General features: G+C 42.1%; 1 protein-coding gene across 1 annotated transcript in view; it reads right to left on the bottom strand.

The window, feature by feature from the left end:
- Positions 1-25,162, bottom strand: part of agbl4 (AGBL carboxypeptidase 4) — a gene marked incomplete at its 5' end in the record, with an annotated part of 291,765 nt that overhangs the window by 155,964 nt on the left and 110,639 nt on the right. The window contains one exon of the mRNA XM_080032655.1: positions 16,001-16,095. Within this exon, the coding sequence (XP_079888781.1) occupies positions 16,001-16,095 (95 nt within the window). The remainder of the gene's footprint in view (positions 1-16,000; positions 16,096-25,162) is intronic.

The following is a 25,162-nucleotide window of genomic DNA, read 5'->3' as shown; positions in this document are numbered from 1 at the left end:
AAGCACATACCATATTTCATCACGTTGAGCTGGTGGGCATTGGTAGTGGCATCCAACTTTAATAAAGTGAACGACCTTGTGGGATTGCAGAAGGGATAGATTAAGTTTGCCTTCCCTACTGGCAGAAGCAGCCACCTCTGTGGGGTTTCTTATCTGCCGCTTTACTTAATTACCTGCTTTAATTCCAACATTCTCTGTAGTGACCCCGCACCGCAATAAGACAAGCTGTTTTAATTAAACAAATGAATACGTCGCTTATCGGGGGCGGGATCGGAACTCTCGTTTGTCACGGTAACAGTTAAAGATGCCGCTGATGATCGTATTATCTGTGGACTTGGGCCTGAGTTTCACCGCAATACAGAGGCAGCAGCAGCGGCAGCTGATGCTATCTAGCTATAACTGTATGTGGTACTGCAGTAGACATATGGAAGATTCCAAAATCGCCATTATATATAGCAGACAAGTTCATTTGTATGTCACATTGTAATCTGATGAGCTTCATAACGTAGCTATTCCCCCCTTATAATGGTGGAAAAAAAGGTTTGCAGCCAGAGACAGGAGGAGAGGATAGGAGAAGAAGGAAAACAATGTGAGAAATAAACATGAGGAAAAGTGGAAAGTACAACAAACCAAAAAGATAAAAACAAAAATAGTTTACCGGCTATTCCCAAAGTCACTGACACTGGCCGGCTTGTTTATGGTAGTTATATAACAATATTTTAGAGTGTGCAGAGGGTTCCTGTGCAGCGCCGCTTGACCAAATTTAATGGGAGAAGTGTCAGAGAAGCCATTATACCAGCAGGGGCACACACAGCCCTATTACATATGGCTGCTGGCCGCTAATGTGTATTAGCAGGAGACAGAGCAAAGCAAGGTGAAGATAAGTGATTTTGCAGTAGCTGGCTAAGTAGGACAACGGAGGGAGGGAGAGTGTTAGGTATGGTAGGGTGAGATGGAGAAAGGAGATCAAGAATGGTCACTTCTAGGAACAGAGAGTGAGAGCAAGGCGTGCGTCCCAAGTAGAGTGTCCGTGCTATACTTTGCCAATCTACAGCTTTCTGTACATTGCGTATACAAACGTATAAATCAAAACCAGACTGCTGGAGCAACTCAAAACACCAACCACTAAAACGAGGTGACAGCCAGTATTTTCCGTCGGTTAATAATTTAGTGAGGATTGAAGGCTGCTCTTGGCAAGAAAGTGTGAGTTTGCTGTGTTTGTGTCTGTCAGCAGCAAAATTCCAAACTGTGGATTTTTTCGACTATAAAGGGGCACCTTGTCCAGCCAAAGAATCCCTAAATGTACCGAAAAATGGAGAGCTGCGTTCCTCACTGCCAAACACATTACCTCTTGTTCTTTACTTAGGCCTTTGTGAAACTATCTATGGTACTTGACTCACACAAACACCCTTTTCAAGGGCTAACTGGACGAGTTTTGCCACTCGACACCAGTGGGGTAGGGGGTGCTCGTATTAAAGAAGTGAGGAGGCTCCTCAGCTTGGTCTCTGACAGCCCCCTTGAACTCTGTGGGCCTGGAGATAAAGTGGTTTGATGAGTGTGCAATCTCTGCCTGCCAGCTGCTGGTCTGGCCAGGGGAGCTGGGAAGGTGCCAGACTTTGTGAAGACCCACTCCATACAAACAAACACACAAACACACACACACACACACACACCAGCAGCAAGTAAAAAGGCTAACAAGTAATCCACTCAGGTAACTTCCTGTTTTCTTACAATCCCAACACAGTTCAGTCCAATCTAGTTCACAGACAAATTGTTTAACACAATTCAAAAAGTCTGCTCCTTGATTTACTGCGGAATGTTTTTATTTTTGTATTCCTTCTGCTGTGAGTCCAGGTATGTTTCTTAGCAGTAGAATCAACAGCTGAAAATGTTGAGGGCTCTTCTTGGTGTTTTTCAGCCTTCACTTGTTGCAGCGGCCCTATTTGTTTCCAAAACGAAACGCTGCAGAATATAGAGAAAATTATGTGGAGCTGTAAGGCTTAATCAGCTTTATGTCAACTAATTTGGCAATGGCTTGAATGTAACGGACATTAATTTAGTATATTAAATAGTAACACGCTATAGCTCTAACTATTGTATACTGGTAGACTCAAGGTGCTGATCAACTTTAACACCAGCCTGACACAGAAGAGAGACCTGGGTATGACACCATGTGCTTAATGAGACATGGACTAATTCCCATGAAGAGTAGCCATTGAGTGTGTGTGTGTGTGTGTGGGATCATGATGTGCATTTCAATATTCAAATCCCAGACCCACATCAAAAATCATAACAAATTCGAACCCTGACCTGCCCACTGAATGCATCAAAAAACATTACTATTTATATATTCATTCATTTTTACAGTCGGCTGAACAGAATACATCACAGGGTCCCTATGCCTTGACTCTATAGACTCTCTGTCACTACCAGGAGACTACCAGACACATGCAAAGCACCCACAGCCCAGAGTTTAGCGCTTATTGCATATATTCCTCCGAGTGATGTTAGATAATATTTCTCCAATCAAAAAATGGTAAGCATACAACACCAACACCAACATCAATCTTTACAAAAATTCAATATTTTAGAACAAACATGATTTTGAATTGAGCGTATCATTCATTCATTCATTTTCAGTTGTCCATGTATTATATTTTAGCCTTGCTGATGCCATGACTCTAGGATGGTACATTTTTTTGTCATTTTTGGTCTGTACTGAAATATCTCAAAACTATGCAATATATTTTTGAATCCTTTAAACTCGGTGATGCCTTGAATTTACCTCTAGTGCCACTATGAGGTTTACATATGTGGTTTTGAGCATGTGGCAATGTTAGTTTCAGTACTGAGCTCAAAAAACCGCTGTGCTGATAAGTATAGCTTCACAAAGACTCTTGGTTACAGTCTTAAATGGTTCTGTTGCTGAATTTTAGTTTTTTACAGTACACATACACACTTTAATCTTCCTATGTGCAGCTGTCTACATTGGCCACGTAACAGTTCAGGTGTATTCAATCCACTTGTGAGCATACACACTTCAATTTAAATCCAGGCTCAAGATATATCACCATGTTTTATTTCATCCAAGCACTAAACACAGACAACCCAGACACAGTAAATCTAGTTTAAAATACAAGATACCGTATATTCTAACCAAAAATAAATGAGATATATTTCAATCAGCATCCTCTTTGACAGTCTGACTGATGACCACGATGTAACATTTATGAGACATTACAGCAACATGAATTGTGCTCCATGCATATTCAGATGTCATCAACGTGTGGATCTTTAACCAGATTAGAGGTTCAGTGTGTTGACATTTTACAGCTTGAGAAACTGAGCAAGGAGCTTTCTGGCTGATTGCGCCGACATGTCAGCTGATAATTCAGGAAGTCGAAATTTACATGAGTAGATAGGACGGCATTGTTCACTAAATGACGAGACCTGTCTCCCCATCCGCCTCCATAATTATCTTCCTCGGTTATAATTACACGTGTGAAGGTCCAGAGGACAATCACTGTTGTGCTGTGCTGTCTGCAAGCTGAACTTAGACAAGATAGGCAGGAGATACTGTAGAGGCCGACACTGGCTGTAATTGAAGGGCACTGTCTGCTGGTTCAAAATCAAAAAATAATTAATTATGTGAATCACGCAAAACCTCTGAATGAATCATTCTGTGTCATTACATTTGATGAGCCGTCAACTCTACACATCTGCTGCTGTGCGGTAAAATGACACAACTTGGTAAGTAGAATGTGACTTCAGTGAAATTAAAATGGTGAAAATATTGCCAATCAGTTGTCCTTTTAGATGATGGCAATTGTTCCTCAAAAATCAACAATATTGCAACACGTAAACAGCTGACACACCGGAGGCTTTTATGAAGAATAGTGATGACTTGAGAGCAGTGTGAGTGACCTGGGGGTCTTTAAGCAGCCTTGTAATTCTCTCTTAATGAAGCTGATGAATAAATGATTTGGGGCACTGTGTATGAGGAGTCTGATCCCCCGTCAGCATGTCTCCACAGGGTTAGTAGGAACCTCGGGGGAGACCTCCTCCCCTCCTCTCTCCTTTAATCCCCACTTTTTTTTTGCCGCCGCTATCCCCTCTCCTCCATTCACCTTTCTCACCTTCCAACCTTCTCCTTGTGCCTCCTGCTCCTCTCCCCAATCCTTCTTCCCCCCACTGTCTGTGATCCTAAAAAAACATATTTTTTTCTGGACTGTGGGAGCTGGCAGATATCGAAGGCCACCGTCAGACTTATTACTGACTTATCCCGTCATAAACAACTTGTGGGTGCTTGCACGCTGGCAGCCCTCTAGTTTCAGATACAGTCATATTGGCAGGTCTTTATTTTTTATTATTTTTATTATGCTGATTGCTATTTTCCACGTTACTGTTTTTTTGTAGTGATGATGGGGGTGGGGGTGTTAAAAGTGCAACTCTCTGAGATCAGGCAATCTCTCTGGGACAGAAAAACAAAGATGACAGTAATAAAATGGAGAAGCAATTGCTTTTTCATTTCATTTTCCACTGGGAAATCAGGCAGAGGGAGGAATAACGGAGCTACAATAATAATAAAGTTTAAGAAAAAGGGCCTATGGCTTTCCCTTTCCCCTAAGCAAAGCACAGGCTGTAGCCACTGTGGACAGTAGTGCTCAGGGTCATCAACGTTATTGGAGAAGGGATGGCAAGATGGATGTGAAGCAAGCTGTGGGAGCAGTGGTGGAAAACACAGAATTCAGTTCAGGCAAAACAAACAGGAATGCCCAGTGCCAAGACACATGGTATGGACAAATGCCACAATGTCCAGCCAAGCAAGTAAAACATTTTCCTTCATTCTCTTTTTCATAGAGATGAATGTAGATCTCCTCCATTTCTATTCACTTTCATACAGATGATAAGAAAAAAATTATAATTAAAAAGTGACAAACGTTGATTTACGTGTGAACCAGGCTCAAAATCCAGGTCCGTTAATAGGGTCTAAAATCGTTCTCAAAATCTGATGGTGGTTAACATAATTCTACTTAACCAGAGTGTTTTTTAACAGTGCATCATTCTATGCTGTGGCATCGTTATATTGCTCATTACAGTGGCACACAGTGCGGCTATCTCTGCATGAAAATCCAAGTTAATGGGCCACAATAAAGACACCACTGTCTTCATTTTATGGCTCAGTTTTCTAATGACCTACTTGGCTTTCTTGCCTGTGCTCTCAAAGGAGCCATCGAGGTCTCTTTAAGGCCTCTGATATTCTCAGCACACTCTTTTCCTCTTGGCCCATGTCTCACTCCATCCATTCCTCCACTCTTTCTCATCCCTATCCCCCTATCTTCGTTCCTGACAGCTTTAGGCAGCCTGCGGTAGCCCAGGGCCTTTTTCCCCCCTGTGCCTTTAGTTTCATTAACGGGCCCCAGATGCTTAGCTGCTTACAAAATTATGAAGGGCCAAAGCCAACCGCCTCCAGATGGGACCCATCTATATTCAGATGAGCTGTTTCCTCACATTCAGAGCAATCCCACCCTGATGTCCTACAGTGTCGTCAACAAACATGCTGACAAACACAAACACAGGCGCGTACAAACAGATGCACACATTTGCAGAGGAAACCGTGTGCACATGTCATGCACACACACACCAAGTTCAACACATGCTAAAATGTGCACAAACACAAACACACACACACACACACACACACACACACACGCACACGCACACGCACACGCACACGCACACACACACACACACACACACACACACACACACACACACACACACACACACACACACACGCTGTCTGCCTGGGCGGGTGGCATCACTCTCTCTATAGGAAAACAATAGCTTGCACTGTTGTTTGTCCTGTCAGCTTTAGCTTTTATCCTGTAGTGTTTGGTGGACAGTGATGGCGGGGGTTTTATTTTTAAATGGGCATTTTGCGAACGGATTCAATTCAACTGTGGGCTCTCGCAGCATGATTTGAATCACTGGGGAAATAACTGGAAACATTACCACCACAACAAGCCACTCTATCAACAAAAAGACTACAGCTAGTTTGATCTTAAAATATAAGACATTCAGAACATGTGATTAATATTATAGCCTTTTGTGCAAGCATTGGTACATTAAGTGCCATGTTTGCTCCCTGTTATGATACAAATTACATGGACAATCGACTAAGCATGGAATAGAGGGAGAGTCAAGAAATCGTAATTCAACCTTTCAAAAGTCACCTTTGCACTTTTCTTTATTTATTTTCTTTCTTCCTTTTCTACATCTTTTCCTTGTGTAACTTTAACTCTGCTCCAGTAATTAAATCACAGGTGTGAGTTTTGAGACAATCAAGTCTCCCAGAACTTCACACTCCATTTATTCGCTCATATCTCTGACACCCAGACGCGTCCGAGCTGCACAGAGAGGAGACCCATTTCAATACAATCATATGAACTAAGTTACTAACACATCTATGAAAGTGTGCTGACACACACACACACACACACACAATCACACACACACACACACACACACACACACACACACACACACACAGCGTAAGCAAAGATTTAGATGTGTGGCCAAAGTGAAAGTGGGAGATGCTCAAAAGACAGCGAGCTATAAGACAAAGGACTGTTGAGAGCTAATGGAGGTTGTGAGTGTACAACTCTGTCTGACTCTGTCTGACTCATGCTGACGTGTGTCTACACAGAGACAGTTAATGTATCAGTTAGAGCAGAAATGAGAAAGTCGTCGTAGAGAGGCCAATGCAATTAGAAAACGGGAAAAGATTTCTTCAAGGATCCATTTTCAAAAGAGAAAGGAAGGAGAAGGGTTTTTTGTGCACCTGCCAGCCACAGATAAGGTCGTGCTGTAGCATCTGTGGCTCTGGGACCAGCCACCACGCCACAGTGTTGACTAAGCCGAGCCATTTGAATTTATTACAGTGTCTGACACACACATTCCTATCTTGGGTGGAATGCCGATATCAACCAGTCCCACAGAATGTCCTAATATGTCCCTGTAAACACCTGACAGCATGACTTTTTGGAAGAGCTGAGATACCCATAATCCTTTAGTTGGAGTCAGGGGGTCAACTGGCAATCGTGCTGAGCGCACCCAATAAGCTTCTAACAGCCTATGGACGAGCTTCAGTCACCCAAAACCCCTCACAGTATTTTGCACAGCATGCAGGCTTTGCTGCTATATATGCAAAGTAAATCCAGCGCGGGGGCAGGAAGCTTGTGTGTATAAAAAAAACTTTAGGATGAGCTGTGTAAGAATGTGTTCTATGTCACACTGGGCTCACAACGACAAAACATTTTGCAATGTTCATTAGATCAGGCTGCCTGGAAAAGAAGAAAAAAAAGAAAAAAAAGAGGGTGAAGGTGAGGTCGTCCACCTACAATGCTAAAAGCAGCCGCTGACTTACAGTACAGTAATCAGGGGACTGCTGGTTGCAGAAAAACTGCAACGCCTCACCTAGTTCATTATAAGATGACACAACCAATTTGTACCTCTGCCTGCTGCAATCTACCAAATCTCCCCTGACAAAAGCATTTAGATTAGAGCGCTTTCAGGGAGGCCTGCGCTGACATGCGCACCCAGCCTGTAAAAGGGGAAATGAAGTGCCTTTTTAATTCTCCTCCAGGCAAACATAAAACTGTCCAGGTAAGTCATTTGTGGGTTGAATGGAAAGCCAGGAGCCAGTTGCCTCTCTGTCGCAGTAACCCCCCCTGCTCTTCCTCCGTTTCTCCTACGCTTTTTCTCCGCAGGAAAAACTGTGCACAACCACAGTAGCACACACACACAGATACTCAGAGACACATCCTTATCCTCATCTGGAAGCTTATTAATCTATTTGTTACATTTTGTCTCATTATTTCTCCCCACATAATCCTCTTTCACTTACTTTGGCAGCATGCTAATGAGTTTCTGTGAACAAGGAAGCTGCACGTGCTGTCGATTGTTCTGATTTGCCCGTTTCCCCCTTCCTCTCAGTCTCTCTTGCTCTATCTCTCTCTGATTTGTCCTTTCCCAGAAGAATAAAGGCTCCCAGATGGAACAGAAAAGTGGAAAAAGAGGAGAGGTGCTATGTGATCACTTTCTTCTCTCAAGTCTTTAAAGACAACTGTGGTGAGATGGAAAGGGAAGTCATTGCCCCACCGGAAGATGAACACCACTTCAGCCTTTGGCCGTATGCCGTAGTTACCACATGGCTTTCACAGCTCCACTTCCTCTTCTAAATATTCACTCAAATTCATACATCACTCCATTTCCTCCCTGTGGTCCAACTGGTGACAGATAATTAGGTGTGTGTGTGTGTGTGTATGTGTGTGTGTGTGTGTGTCTCACTTTTTCATACGCCTGGCTTTTTATTAAAGATGTTGTCCATCTCCCTTATCACACAGACAATGTTGACAGAGAGGGAACATCATATATAACACTTTTTAAATCTAAGAATCGTATATGAAACCCATAGACTGTCTGTCGGATAATTGCTATACGCTCCCACACAGAAATGAGGTTGAGATGAACGAAACGGCCCAGAACATTGTCTTTGTTTTTAAATTAAAACACAAGCGAGACCATGCAGCGATACAAGCCGCAAGCACAGTATAGTAGAGAGTAATAAAAAATTGGTGTCAGAGTAAAACATTGCAAAATTGAGAAACATGGATGTGAAAAGACAGTTAAGACACTCTGGTCTCTTGGGCCAGACAGTGAATGTTTAAAGCTATGGCTGACAATCCATGTCGTTCCTTTAGCCTCAAGTCTAACAAGTACGACCACAGGGAGATGAGCAGAGAGGGAAATGGTTGAGACACTCAATATCTAAGCAAATTGGTTGCAATATACAGTATCTCACAAAAGTGAGTACACCCCTCACATTTCTTCAAATATTTCATTATATCTTTTCATGGGACAACACTGAATAAATGACACTTTGATACAATGTAAAGTAGTCAGTGTACAGCTTATATAACAGTGTAAATTTACTGTCCCCTCAAAATAACTCGACACACAGCCATTAATGTCTAAACTGCCGGTTACAAAAGTGAGTACACCCCTGAGTTAAAATGTCCAAATTGGGCCCAAAGTGTCAATATTTTGTGTGGCCACCATTATTTTCCAGCACTACCTTAACCCTCATGGGCATGGAGTTCACCAGAGCTTCACAGGTTGCCACTGGAATCCTCTTCCCCTCATTCATGACAGCATCATAGAGCTGGTGGATACTGGAGACCTTGCGCTCCTCCATCTCCTGTTTTAAGAAGCCCCAAAGATGCTCAATAGGGTTTAGGTCTGGAGACATGCTTGGCCAGTCCATAACCTTTACCCTCAGCTTCTTTAGCAAGCCAGTGGTCGTTAAGAGGTTTGTTTGGGGTCGTTATCATGTTGCAGTACTGCCCTGCAGCCCAGTTTACGAAGGGAGGGGATCATGTTCTGCTTCAGTATGGCACAGTACATGTTGGTATTCAATGAACTGTAGATCCCCAGTGCTGGCAGCACTCATGCAGCCCCAGACCATGACACTCCAACCACCATGCTTGACTATAGGCAATACACACTTGTCTTTGTACTCCTCACCTGGTTGCCGCTCCACACTCTTAACACCATCTGAACCAAATAAATGTATTTTGGTCTCATCAGACCACAGGACATGGTTGCAGTGATCCATGTCCGTAGTCTGCTTGTCTTCAGCAAACTTTTTGTGGGGTTTCTTGTGCATCATCTTTAGAGTAGGCTTCCTTCTGGGACGACAGCCATGCAGACCAGTATGATGCAGAGTGCGGCGTATGGTCTGAGCACTGACAGGTTGACCCCCCACCCCTTCAAGCCCTGCAGCAATGCTGGCAGCACTCATACGTCAATTTTCCAAAGCCAACCTCTTGGTATGACGCTGAAAACGTGCACTCAACCTTCTTAAACTGGGCTGCAGGGCAGTATTGCAACATGATAACGACCCCAAACACACCTCCAAGACGACCAGTGGCTTGCTAAAGAAGCTGAGGGTAAAGGTGATGGACTGGCCAAGCATGTCCCCAGACCTAAACCCTATTGAGCATCTTTGGGGCTTCTTAAAACGGGAGATGGAGGAGCGCAAGGTCTCTAATATCGACCAGCTCCGTGATGTTGTCATGAATGAGTGGAAGAGGATTCCAGTGGGAACCTGTGAAGCTCTGGTGAACTCCATGCCCAAGAGGGTTAAGGTAGTGCTGGAAAATAATGGTGGCCACACAAAATATTGACACTTTGGGCCCAATTTGGAAATTTTTTCTTAGGGGTGTACTCACTTTTGTTGCCTTCAGTTTAGACATTAATGGCTGTGTGTCGAGTTATTTTGAGGCGACAGTAAATTTACACTGTTATACAAGCTGTACACTGACTACTTTACATTATATCAAAGTGTAATTTCTTCAGTGTTTTCCCATGGAAATATATAATGAAATATTTGAAGAAATATGAGGGGTGTACTCACTTTTGTGAGATACTGTATGTCAACAACTACATAGGGAATTTATTAATTTCAATGCATCATTTTCTTAATGCTAAACAAGCATCTCAAAAGGTTGTATCATACCTGTGTGTGTGTTTATGTATGTGTGTGTGTGCCTGCGTGCGTGCATGCATGCGTGTTCAGGTCAGTGGATATGGTGGTAGCAGTAAAGTGCTGGGATGGGCGCTGTTCTCAAACAGCAAACCAGCAGTCACTTGGATGTTTTTATGAAGCGAGTCTATTTGGAGATGACTCGTTAGTCTCGGTTTTATTGCTCAAATTACCCGAGCCGGTCCTTGTCCTGTTTGCCCTTAATTAACAAGCGTTCAATTCCCCTAATAATTAGCACAAGCCATTAGCTATTTTACATCACTCTTCATTTGTCGACAATTAAAAAAGGTCTATTATTAAAAGGCATGCCACATGGTTAATTGGAGACAGTGGCTAAGCGGCAGGGGGAAGAGAAGGCAAGTGTAGATGAGTGTAAAGTAGGGAGGAGTCAGTAAAGAGGTGGGCTGTCTTAGGCCGGTCGCCTGACACTCTGTCCTCAAGAGAGAGAGACACCATCTCCATCACTGTAGTCACACACTCGCTGCATCCCGCCCAGATGGCCTGGCTCAGCAGTACGGCTGTTAAGAGGATGGGATGTAGGTGTGGTAATAAGAGTTTTCTTTAAAAGGCTGAGGATTGCAATTTTCCTTCATACTGCAGGACCAGAAAAAAGTACCAGCTATGGCGTGTAACTACTGGTTGATTGTGTGTTTGTGTCTATTTAGAATCACTTTATAATATACATCCAAAACAAATACAAAAAACATATGATGCAAATTAAACAAAGGTGCTGCAACAAAAAAAGTCAAAACACATACCCTGACAGCAAATATGCAGCAAGTACAGAGAGATCTATTATGACTGAAAAAAGGCCGTCCAATACAAACTTAATGGAGACTGCATGTACCATATGCACTGACCTTGGGAAACGGCTTTTGCGAACACATCAGAAAAACGTGAAACATGGAATATGGAAATGTCATTGTTGTGAAAAGATGTTTTTCATGTTATGATGTGATAACTTCTATTGTTAAAACTGGAAACGTTTTACGTTATACCGCGACACCTTCGACTATTATAACAGGAAACTCATATTTGGATAAGGAACTGGTGTGCAGACAATGAGAAAAATAGGACTATTGCTCATTTACATGAGTTGATTAAATTCTACTTCATGAGGTATTTGTTTTCAAACAAACAAGGTTTTAAGTCTCCTGATGGTGAACCCTAGGCCTGGGCAAAATACATTTCTTCTTCTGGCTTGACAGCATTGGTGGTTAAAGTCTGATAACATGGAAGACTCTAATATTAAGGGAATACACTGAATTAATGGATTAAGAAAAAGAAAAAGCCAGGATAAAAAGGATGAGCCAGCAGAATCCAAACTAAGTACGATTCAAAAACTGGGGAACAATAAGCGGGAAAAAAAGGTTATCGCACAAATAGGAAGGAAGTGAGTCTTCAAGAGAAAACACTGTTTAAAGTCAGACCAAGGTGAGCGAGGAGACACACACACACAGAGGTTGAGGTATCCCTTCTTTCTCCCTCACCTCTCCTCACCCCTCGCCCTCTGCCAGGGCTTAACAAGTGGCAGGGGAAACAGGCAGGCCCGAGCTCTGCTGATTGACAGAACAATTACCTCTAACACGCACCACGATGGAGAGGCAGACATCTCCAAATAGAATTTCACTATGCCGTTGCATCACACACTTACAGGAAGGATTCTGGTAGAGAAACAAAATTGCCCTGACTGCTTGACTGACTGTCTTCCTTTCTGTCTGTCTGTCTGTCTGTCTGTCTGACTTGGAGCTGAGCACAACTGCTTAAAAAACACTCATCTGTTTTTTGTTGTCTCTCTCTCTCTCTCTCTCTCTCTCTCTCTCTCTCTGTTGCCTACCGAAAAAAAAGGAGGAAAAGTATTTCCCCTTGATCAAGGTTGCCTGCTTTAGAAGCAACGTTTGGCAACCCATTTCCTCCAACTCTGACTGTTCATCTGTTAGCACAGTAAGAGGTGTAGCTATTTTTATCCACACACCTACTGACTGACAAACTAGAGGAGAGTTAATTAAAAGAGACACCTCACATCAGAACATTTCTAATACATTATACATCCCAGATCTAATGAGCCAGATATTCTGTAAAGATACATTTTAGATTGTGAGGCAAAATAAACAATAATCTTAGCATAATTGTTTTTTGAACTGTCTTTAAATTAGATACAAGCATACACAATAGGGATATTGCTGTTAAGACAATTAATATCAATGTGAGGTATTTAATTATGGTATTATGTAATTCATGAGTTAAGTATCATCATTCATTTCAAATAACATCCTCTTCGAATACCAGATTCATAAATGTGATAATAAGTTGCTATTAGTCGGACAGAGAAAGACACTTGAAGATGACACCTTGGACCCTGAGAACTTGAGAGGGATATTTTTGTTCACTCTCTTTCAACACCTTCACAGACTAAACTATTGACTGATTCCCAAAAAACAGACTCTCTGGATTAAGTGATGGTGAAAATAATTGTTGTAGTGTCTCAGTCGGCGCCACACAGGACACCGTACGGAGCATCTGTCGGTTGATGCAATCAGTCCCATGCAGCCAACCTGGCCGGTCCCCCCACCCGGCGGCATACTGGCCCCAAACAGCTGCATTACACCACGCTCTCTGACTTTCTAATTAGCTTATCCGCTGCAAAATAAGGATGCTGGGCAATTCTTTGCTCTAGCAGTCTAACATCTAGCAGGCCGCAGGGAGTGTGGTTTGGCACCTAGTGTCGCCACGGGGGCGGTTGTCTTCCGACAGACTAGCACAAGAAAATATGGTTTTCTCTCCTATTCCTCCATCTCATAACACCCTCACTTCTTTTCCTCCACTTCCTCTACTTGTTAAATTTAAGTCAATTACCAATCACAGGGGCCAATTCCATTTCAAAGATTTATTATTGTTGTATTCATGGCGAGTAATGACAATGACATTTGCAAAATGGAACATGTTCTGAAGCCTCTCAACTACACAGATGTAGCTATGTTAGGGTGTGTAAACAATATATATATTACAAAAATATATTTAATTTGGAGTTCCACATACTGTATTGTATGCTATATATTGCAGTACAGCGCATATTACAGGATAACAATCACAATTTTGTTTCTTCTCCGCTCGTGATGAACTTTTTATTGTGTGTGTGTGCTTACAAAATTAAGTCCATTGTCAATCTGGCACATTTAGTCCTTTGATTGCTTTTTAATTGATCTTTCTACCATTCAGTATTATTAATATTTATCAAAACATGTAACCTGTGGCTGTGTTTAAACGCCAAATGATACGGTAAATCCGCCTCTCTGTCAGCTTCGACGTCTCCCGGCCTGAGGAGTCATGGAGTGAGGGACAGAGGGGGAAAAGGGGGGAGGGGGTGGATGGAGGGATAGAGGACAGATCCTTCCACCTTTAGGAAACGTCCTGCAGGACTGTAATCTGCCAGGTGTCTCTCTCTCACTGAGACGGCCCCAGCTTAGCCGAGGTAAGCCAAGCCCCTGCAGCCTCCACCACCAAACCATGCTAAGGCCCCAGGACACAAGGCACCTGCACGGGGAGATAAAGGCTTCAACTCCTGGGCTAATACTGACGATTCTTTTGATAAATACAGACGTGGGCCGGTGGGTGGTGTAGGTAGTATGAGGGGGAGCTATCTCTTCTCGCTCCCTCTCCCTCTCGTTCTCCCCTTCCTGTCCACCTGTCTACCAATAATCTCTATTTCTTGTACTTTGTGTGTTTTCTTCATCCACCTTCTGTCTGTTTCTCTTCAACTCGCCCTCGCTCTCTCTTTCCATATCCCTCTATCTCTCTCTCTCTCTCTCTGTACCTTCTTTATCCTGTCCTGTGTGCATTTTGGATCAGACAGGCGAAGCTCTCCACGCTCTGCCTTTTTTTATTTATTCCATATCTGTAACTGTCAGAAAAGAAGATTGCTACTTTAGGAGCTGTCTGCGCTTTCTTGTGCTGGTGGAAAAGTCAAATAGAGGAGGTTGTGTTAAAAGCATCTTGACCACTTTGTGGGGACACAAACAATGTCAGCTGCGGGTCCTGGAGGCCCCAGACAGTTGAAAATGGCCCTACAAGTGCCTCTTTAGATGGCACAGTGCTGAGGGGGAGCGCTTAAAACAGTGTTAGCCTGAGGGGGTAATTGGAGTTGTTGGGCCTCAGGAACACTACCTCCTGCTGTGTCTGTCACTTAAATTCCTATTTATGAGAGCTTATTGAAACATAAACATGGCTAGGCTTGGGTGATTAGCGTATTGAGAGAAGCTTTGGAACCTAAATGACACAACAAGGCTGCTACTCAGATTACCACCTCAGACATTCAAGAATATGTCAAAATGAGTCGAGAATTACCAGTGCAAAAAAAAACGCTTCTCCCATGCTAAGACATAACTTTGCTTTATAGTGCTGTCTGCACAGTAACTTAACTGTGACAGTGTAACTACACTAACCTGAGAAATAACACCAATTTAAAAAAAGCAAGCAATTGCCAGCTCCGCACTAAATATATAGTTGGCAGGATAAGATAATAGCAGTCTAGCAGGCTTGAAGAGCAAAACAATCCATATCTCCATTGAGCATTACAGAGAAACTCAAAGTTCAAAGTTGCAAAAAACACCCCACATGGAGTCACAACAGAGAGAAGAGAGGCAGCCAAGCTCATGTGCATCATGTTGCACACACTGCGCTGTATCATGGACAGCAGTTCATCTCTCCTGTCTACGGTGCCGTGCCCATGGTCTCTTCCCATTAGCCCTGCGACCGTGGTGCTATGGTATGTTATGGTCTGCGCGGGCTCTGGGCTAGCAGACGCAGGCGACTCAGGGTGGCAGATGCCTGGCTTTTCTGCGGATGCCCTCCATCAACTGATGACAGATGTCAGGGCTCCTATTGGACGGCAACACTTCATCAGCCACCCTGTTCTCCTGTTCTCCCCCACTCGCCCCACTGCATACACCAGCCTGCTCGGCAGACGCTGCACACCCAACCTCGCTGCACCAACCCAATTTCCACCTGCCACACCTTTTCATTCGTAAAAGCACAAACATGCACGCACGCACGCGCTCGCGCTCGCACACACACACACACACACACACACCTCTGCATCTATCAGTCAAGCGTTATTGCATCAGACAGCCGTCATACCGGCAACCAATGGATCACATGCTAATGCGCCCAGACGCATCCACTATGGAAATATAAAGTATCAGTCTTTTGCGTGTGTGTGTATGTGTGTATTAGGGAAAGGAACGGGCCTGTTTACTGCTCAGCAGAGAAGAACAGTTTTCAAAGTTATGGAAAGAGTTTCAAATATCAACTACTTTTAAAGATGAAATGACTCTTATATGCAGCATTCAATATAAATTACAAAAGTAATCGGCGCTACTATTGCAAACTTACCATTTCGGCCTGCTGGTAGACTTGACCACAGGTGACATGCCATCTCTGTACAGGCTCTTGGTCTTGGAGAAGTTGACCACATTGAAAATAACTCTCTGAAAGACATTAGAAGAAAAAAAATAGAAACTTCATTAAAGCCTCCAAAAGTGAAAGGCTAGTGGAGTTGTTGACCACCAGAAGAACGATACAGCATACATTTTGTTTGTACATATTGTGCAGCACGCGAGCAAGACAATACACATTGTTGTGCCGGTTTTACAATATTATTCTGATCAACAGTTAGCGGTGGTCATTTTTAAGGTAAGTCAGCAATACACCAACAAAGCAAACGCACTTTGAATATGTTCTACGAGAAGGGAAAGGCATTTAATATGTGTCCCATATCGAGCATCAAGGATTCACGGATGGTCTTTTGGTTAGTAAAACACAATATAAACATATCTTTGATCGTTTAAAATAAAACTCAAAAGGGACATTTTAACATTAAGTTTGAATGCGGATTAATTAGTAGTATTCACACTAAATGGGAAGTTTTGCAATAAAAATACATATTTTGAGGCTGAATCTGACAAAGTGTAGCACATAAATCCTTACGCCGTGTTAAGGTGATTTCATTGTTTTTTATTTGAAAACACAAATTGACTCCAAAAAGTCCTTCCCATGTGGCTTTATTATATGGAAGGAGAACTTGGGAGAGAGGTACAAGTTGCTTCTGTCGCGGTGGATAACACCAACAACACGCACAATCACATCAACATTACAGTGAGGAGATAAGGTAGCCTTAATGCCCTGCAGATGATCCCATGTTGCAGCAACAAAGTTCCCCCCGATAAAAGGCAGCATCTCGGAGGAGTGCCAGCCTCTAATCTGAGTGAACATTACTGTTCTCCCCAGAGCCATTCCTTCCCTGGCCCCAAAACATTAAGCTTTGCCTGGAGCACAGAGGACGGCCTTGGTGTCTGGCTTTCCAACCCTTCTCTGGACCGAGCCCCCCCCCCCTTTTAGTTAAATCATGTAGGAACAGCCCCCCCCCCTCTTCCACCCACCTCCAGTATGCATGATTAGGATCAGGAGCAAAGGGAAAAAATGTGCAGAGAAAAATGAATAAATATATATTTTTTTAAAGTCAAATGAATGGCAACGGTAATACAGCAGTGAGGTAAATGAATCCTATTGATGGGGCATATCAAATTACCAACTGAGTCCAGGTGGTGGAAGTTAACTGGGTGCCACTGAAATCCTATTACAGAATCCCCCCCCCCTACCTTCCTTTTCTTCCCCCCCCCCCCTCATCCATTTCTCCCTCTCTCTTTTTTTCCTCCCTCCTGCCTAGCATCAGAGGAATGGGGATTGCGGATTGTGGCAAGCTGATTCAGACTTAGGTAAAATGACATCTAACTGATGTTGAGACTGGCAGCAGGCTCCTGTAGCAGGGAGATAAGACCATTGCTGCTGGCATTTCAATTACACTTTACTGCCCCGCACATCTGTTGCGAGAGCTACTTTTCAGCCTTTTTCCCCCCTCAGGCAAATACAGCCTAACGCTGACTCCACTGGCTCTTTCTTTTGACTGCACAGCCTCCTTTCCCCATTCTTTATCCACAACAAATTCAGATTGTCTTCCTCCTTAGCTTCACTCTGCCCACTGTTTGTAATCTATTTGTTCGGCCTGTTTAACTCAGAGGGAACCAGGACTGTACAGGTGACAGAGACACAGGCATGGTGAAGAAAAAGACGGCGGAATTTTCACACATTACAAAAGGTGGGAGACAGTCGAGCCGAGAAAAAGGCTACTGTTGCTGGACATACAACAGGGACAGACACACAAGTACATAAGCTAGTTACACAACACTGATAAATATGGATTGGAGAAAGAAAGTTACTGAGGAAAGTAAACTGGGCTCTACTGGGTAAGGTGACTGGTGTATAGACACACACAGTGGGCTGCCTGTAGGTAGGTATTTATAATTAACCAGACATGAATAACTAGTAAGTAAGGATAACAAGTGGCAATATCCTAAAAAGCATAAACCAACCTAGGAAGATCTGTTTACCACTTTCAAGATACATGGGTGTTGTACTTTTCATATGCACAACTATATGTTCTTGTAGTGAAGGGTTTATTAAATATTTATTTTTCACACAGGCAATTCTCATCCTGACAACCATTGCTTTCAGTAATAACAGTATTAGAATTGTTCATATATATATATATATATATATATATATATATATATATATATATATATATATATATATATATATATATATATATATATATATATATATATATATATATATAAACACAAAAAACCCTTTCATAGATGCTGAGTTTGCTTCCTTGATTAGATTAACTTTTTATTTTATTTTTTATTTTTTTCTTCTCCTGATTAGATGAATGCAAGGTTGGAATTGTTGGGTCAAATTTGATCAAGATGTTAACCACACAAGCTGTTTGGAGAGAGTACGAGATGCTTCGCTTTCACTAGATTGAATACCTGTAGCCATCAGAGGGCAACATAGGATTGATATGAGTGTTACGTATGCATTCTCTAATTTGAGGAAGGTTGCATGCAGATTACCTGCTGTGCACACAGGGAGTTCAAACATGAATGAATTAATGAGATCTTTATTTTGAACGATTAAAAATAAATAAAAATAAACAAACAACGTGTAACAAAATGTATATACAAAAAATAAAGTAAAAGCTTATTTCAGCATAATGAAAACTGGGCCCGTTTGACAGACATGTACGCGTCAGTAATGCTCTTTTTGCTAATATGTGAAACATCATTTAAAAATGTGTTTCTCAATAAGCACCGCTTGTAGAAACATTGGACACTTCTGACATCAGGCGTCAATGTCTCTGTTGTTTGTAGACAAACTTGACCGATAAATTGATTCTGAATCTCTCTCGCACACACAAACACAACCAAGACCAATTTAGAACATGTGTGTATGCGTGTGTATTCCTGTGTGAGTGCATGTGTCTGCACACATGTGTGCCGCCCTGGAAGATTTAATTAGGCTGAGAGCAGTTAGAAGAGATTAACATCCATGCTGTCTGAGCTGTCATGTCGACGGAGCGTGTCAAAGCCCTGCGCTGTTCCCATCACGGCGGAATTACAGACTGGAACAGGTGTCTTCTGCACTGTCACAACACAAACATGCACACACACACAAATGACAGTAGACTTAGCTAAATATTGCATAGAAAACAAAATAAAACAGTTAAATGTCCAATCATGATTCCAAACAAGATGTTGTCATTAAGAAGAACTTGCACAAGAGCAGTGTTTGCGTGTTACAACGGTTGAACCTTCTTTGGAATATAGGCAGAATCTTGTACGACATGAAAAACTCAAATCTACATTAATGATGCAATAAGTGAGATTTTCACTTTTTCACAGCGGCAAATAACTATCATTCATCTTCAGGCAATTAATGAGGTAGTTGATCAAAACCAATGACTCAAGAAATCTTTCCTTGCAAAGCCAAAAAAAATAAAAATTAATCAACTAATAAACTTTGATTAAAAGTAGATGTTTTCCTTTAGAAACATTGTATCCTTGGATGTTACATGGATCTGTGCCATGATGAGGGTGAGCAGTATATGTTTAAGAGGAAATTCTAAATAACTAATTTATCCCCCCCCCCCCCTCTCTCTCTCTTTGTTAACCTTTAAACAGTCTACCCAACCAGGAAGCCACAGAGCTTGGCGCTAAAATAGCCTTGCTGGTGCCACTTCAGGATAGGATTGCATTTAGGACCGAACACTTTTGATCTCCATCGATCCGGCAAATGTGGCCAGATATCGTTGCATCCTGGAAGAAGAGCGGATAAATTATTAAAGAAACCATTCTAAATGTGTAGTCCAAGACCTCTACAGAGAGATTGAGCACGTTGTTGTTTTGATGGTGATGGTTCAGCAGACTTTAGTAAGGCTGACCTGAAAAATAACAATGTCTCCAGACTGTGAAAGCTGTTACTGATAAGATTAAGTTCTGAAATCTCACTAACTAACTCTTGTAGGTTCATTAAGTCAAAGTGTTGATGTCAAAGGGTTGGACTTTATTATGGATTTAAGAATGAGCATTATATTTGTTACTTCAACAAAACTGGAAACATAGCAGGTGTATGACTTTTGGTCTGTTCTTCTGAAATGATATGTCAACATGTGTTGTTAAATAATTTATACTGTATTGAAAGGCAAGGCAAGGCAAGTTTATTTATATAGCACAATTCAGACACAAGGCCATTCAAAGTGCTTTACAGGGGTAAGATTAAAATACACATTAGAAAAGCGAATGAATAAAACATTTAAAAGCGAATGAATAACATTTTAAATTACAGGTTAAAATGGAAACAGAAAAGTATTCAGAATTGATTTAAAAGAGCTGAGAGTTGCAGCAGACCTCAAGTTCTCTGGGAGTTTGTTCCAGAGATTTGGTGCATAAAAACTAAAAGCTGCTTCTCCTTGTTTAGTCCTAACTCTAGGGACTGTAAGTAGACCTGTCCCAGACGACCTAAGGGCTCTGGACGGCTCATAACGTATCAGCAGATCGGTAATATATTTTGTCCCTAGACCATTTAGGGCTTTATAAACCAACATCAGTATTTTGAAATCAATTATTTGAGTGACAGGAAGCCAGTGTAAGGACCTCAGAACTGGGGTAATGTGATCCACTTTTTTGGTCCTAGTGAGGACTCGAGCAGCAGCGTTCTGAATTAGCTGAAGCTGTCTGATACATTTTTTTGGAAGGCCAGCAAGGACACTGTTACAGTAGTCAAGTCTACTAAAGATAAATGCATGGACAAGTTTTTCTAAATCTTGCTGAGACATAAGCCCTTTAATTCTTGATATGTTTTTAAGGTGGTAATAGGCTGATTTATTAATTGATTTAATGTGTTTTTTGAAATTCAAGCCTGAGTCTATGACAACACCAAGATTTCTGGCTTGGTGTGTGGTTTCTAGCATAACAGATTTAAGCTCTGCACTGACTTTTAATTGTTCATCTTTGGCACCAAAGACAATTACTTCAAAGTAAAATAAAAAACGAAAAAATTAAAGTAAAATTGAAACAACCTATCGACAAAATATCAAGATAAGAAACTATAATGTAATGTAAATGTTGTGTGTGTGCTGATGCAACTGAACTGACATGGTCCAGGGAGCAAACATTTGATCTTTAACTTTAAAACTACTGCATATCAGGAACAGTATTATTGCCACAACACTATACTAGAAATGTTTCCCAGTGGTTTAAATAAACAGACAGCAATCTATCTGAGGCAAATTGTCCAAACAAGTATCGGATGAGGTTGCACTCATCACCAAACTATGGTTCACTGAATAACCTTGGCTATAGCCTGAGATTTCCTCAGAGCACAACACAAGCAAGCTGAACTGATCTGTGAGCCCTGTCCATAGCCATCAGAGACAGGCAGGCTGATGGCTGCTGGCAGCTCTGCCTGTTCCTCTCTTGTTGACTTTGATCAGTCTGATCACTGACAAACAGCATGCCAACTACTGTTGGGGGGACTACCTGACACCACAAGGAGCCCAATGCACTCACGCACACACACCACACCAACTTCTATTTATTTCCAATTTTTTAAATCAAATAAATGGGCCGTTGTTATATCACATATTCAGACTAGCAGTACACCGGTACATCAGTGTGAGATGACATGTTGTCTAAGCAGATCAAATTGATCAACATGGTTCATGACCCATATTGAAGACATTTTAGAAATATTGGCCAAATACTGTAAGTGCTCTTCAAGATACAAACATGTTTGTGACCGACTGAGCACCGTGTGACTGCCGCAAAGTTAGCCTTAGGTTTGAAATGAAATAAAATCTGACACAATAAAGTTGCTATGTCTCCCTATCAGCTGGCTCTGGGCCATTTCAAAGCATGTACCTTAAAGGTCACAATATGCGCGCAGAGGCAGCTGGTAAGACCAAAGAGTTGAGATTGAAATAAAGATAAATGAATTAATATTGATTGATATAAAATGGCACGAAGAAAGCATTTCAGGGTTTTTTAGTTTTCACTGAAGTTTACGTTTTTTGATTGCAGCAACATACTGTAATGTTTTTATCACAATATATCATCAAGTCATGCTGCATGTCACAGCCGTTGGATGGTACTCATACCCGTCGCTATGGGCGGGCCATAGGGGGCCGGGCCCGCCCCCAGAAATGCTTGTGCCCCCCCACTTGGGGCACAGATCTCTCAAAAAAATTACTTTCATTTTTATTTTATACTATCATCATAGTAGCTCATTTTGGGTTGATAAATACTAATGTTGCATTCTTTATCATCAAAACATTTAAAATATAAATAAACAATGGTGTGATTTTGTTTGATTGATGGGAGTCTACCTACACTGCAACAGCGTATCACGGCCTTACTGAAAAGAAAGTAGGCTAAGGCTACGTAGGCCTACGTAATACGTCAATGCAGCCGCTCAACAGTTACCGCGCATTTTTTAAAGTGAAGCTGGATGAGTTTTCGCCGGCTTACTATTTAATTTCTAGTTAATCATAATCGATATTCAGTAATGGTTGAAAAGCCCACCAACAGTTTCCTCTGCCAAATCGGATCGTCAAACTGTTGTCACTTTTCGAGCCGCATAACAGACTACTACAAGCTGAAATTATGGACTTGTTCAGCACGGTGACACTTCTGATTGCGTGAAGCCACAGTTTTGCACTGTGGGAACTCTGCGCTCCTCCAGCCACGGCCATCGAGGCTGTGCCGGAGACCGACCCCGGTCCAAGCAAGAGAAGACGCACAATTTACAAGAACCTCCGCGGATTTGCAGTTGAGGAAACAGTTGGTCCGTCACAAAGTGACATAGACGAAAAGACTGACGAAAAGAGAGTATTTTACAGTGTTATTGATGCTGTGCAAGGAGAGATGGATGCGCGTTTTGGAGAGCGCAGTAGCAAGCTCATTGGCGCACTGGCTGCTTTGAACCCGTAGGCCGAAAGATATGTTGATGAGGAGGTTGAGCTCGGAGAAACGCCACCTTCCGCTGTACTGATAGAAGGGACTGGAGAGAGGAGTGACCCTGTGTCAAAATTAAGATGCCTGCCTCCACTCAAAGTAGACTACCGTTTATTTGTGTGTGTGTGTGTGTGTGTGTGTGTGTGTGTGTGTGTGTGTGTGTGTGTGTGTGTGTGTGTGTGTGTAATGGCTAATCTAATATGTTGAATAGTCAAGTGTTTTATGGATATTCATAACATTGCTTCTATGTTATGTAGGCCTATTGCTTTAAATTATGAGGACTGATGTTGTAGGCTATAGGCTACCGCTGTTGGTTAGTTTAACGTGATGATTACGTGCTGCGCGAATAGAGTATAGGACTATTAAAAATATACTGTGTTCCGCTGACAGATATCACTTCCTGGCAAATGCCATTTAATAACTGATAAGCCACTGGCAGATGCCAATCCTCGGGTAAAAAGCTGTCACTTAAGTTAATACCTTTGTTTACCTACCTATGTTTTATTAAAAAAAATGTTTTAAATAACCCCAGTATTTGTAAAATTTCTGTTAATATTGTATTCATTTATAGGGGCGCCCTTAGCTCAGTTGGTAGGGCGTCCCCCCCATGGGCCTCGGCCAGCAGCGGACCCGGGTTCGATTCCAGCCCGCGGTCGTTCTCTGCATGTCACTCCCCTCTCTGCCCCATTTCAACTCTGTCTCTACACTATCAATAAAGCATAAAAATGCCAAAAAAAAATATATATTTAATATTGTACTCATTTATGAGTAATTGCTGAACATTTGGAATAAAGCCACATCCCTAAAAGTAGACGCAACTGCCCAAAAAACATTAGGGGTCACACTAGAGGACAGATTGTGAAAAAAAACTGCAGTGATTTTGAAAAGAAAGAAGAGGCAAATGGTAAGTTTGAATGAAACTGTCTATTGTTATCATCCATCACAGCTTGAGCTTACAGATCAACTTATTTGGATGTCACCTCCAGATAAAGTGCTTTCAGATAATCAAACAAAACTGCCACATGGTTTGCAACCTGAAAGATAGTCTGGCTTCTTGTGTTTGTTGGGCCTCACTGGACCTATTTTATCGTTTAATGCATTTTGAGATCCTACCAACTACTTTAATGAGTACAGTGTAATTTGTATCAACAGTATCGAAGAATGGAGGTATGTAAATATTACCCAAAGTTGTAATAAACTAGTTTGCCTTAGAGGCAAGGGGGGCCTAACAACAAGTGGGTGTTTCCTATGCTGTGCTGAAAAATGAATTGTATGGAACAAAAGTCTTGCCAAGAATATGAGTTATAACTGTCAAGCTATCATGACTTATTAACATAAAAGTCAACCTGTTGCCTATTTTAGCACTCATTGAAAAGCAGGAAACCTTTTCATTGGCTTGTCGGTGACTCCCCAGGGTGGCTCAAGCATCCCTGCTACTGTGGCTAAGCTTCCTTCTGGTGACAGTGAGGAAGGTCACAAGCCAGCAATAGGTGGGGATAAGAGAGAGACAGGGGGACACCGAGGGACAGACTGAGCCCCTATGAGAAAGGACAGGGGTCACAGTCTCGTATGAGAATGTGTGTGTGTGTGTGTGTGTGTGTGTGTGTGTGTGTGTGTGTGTGTGTGTGTGTGTGTGTGTGTGTGTGTGTGTGTCAGGGAGATAGGAGCACATACATGACCTTGGGTTAAGTTTGCTATACAACATACAGTAAACTGACAGACTGTTCACAAAGTGGCATGCTGACAATGTCATCTAGTATAACTAAATGTCAGCAATGTCACCCCCAACACACACACACACACACACACACACACACACACACACACACACACACACACACACACACACACACACACACACACACACGCACACACACACACACACACACACACACACACACACACACTTTACTAGTCTTGCTCTCTTTTACCTTCTGTTTTCCTTCAGTGTGTAGATGTTGCTGACAGTTTTGGTCCCCAATGACCAAAGTCAACTCAAGGTGATAACACAAGAAAGAGAAGGATGGGACCCCTTAAACACATTACAGCTACACAAACACACCGACAAAAAAATTCAAACCACTCCTCTCTGCAACTTGCCCAGCTTACAAACACCTGGAGGTAAACTGACAAAACAACGCAG

Source organism: Ammodytes marinus (genome assembly GCF_949987685.1).
Source record: "Ammodytes marinus genome assembly, chromosome: 8".
NCBI classification, from domain to species: Eukaryota; Metazoa; Chordata; class Actinopteri; order Uranoscopiformes; family Ammodytidae; genus Ammodytes; species Ammodytes marinus.
Note: the sequence above shows the minus strand (reverse complement) of the source record. Positions and strands in the feature narration are given on the sequence as shown.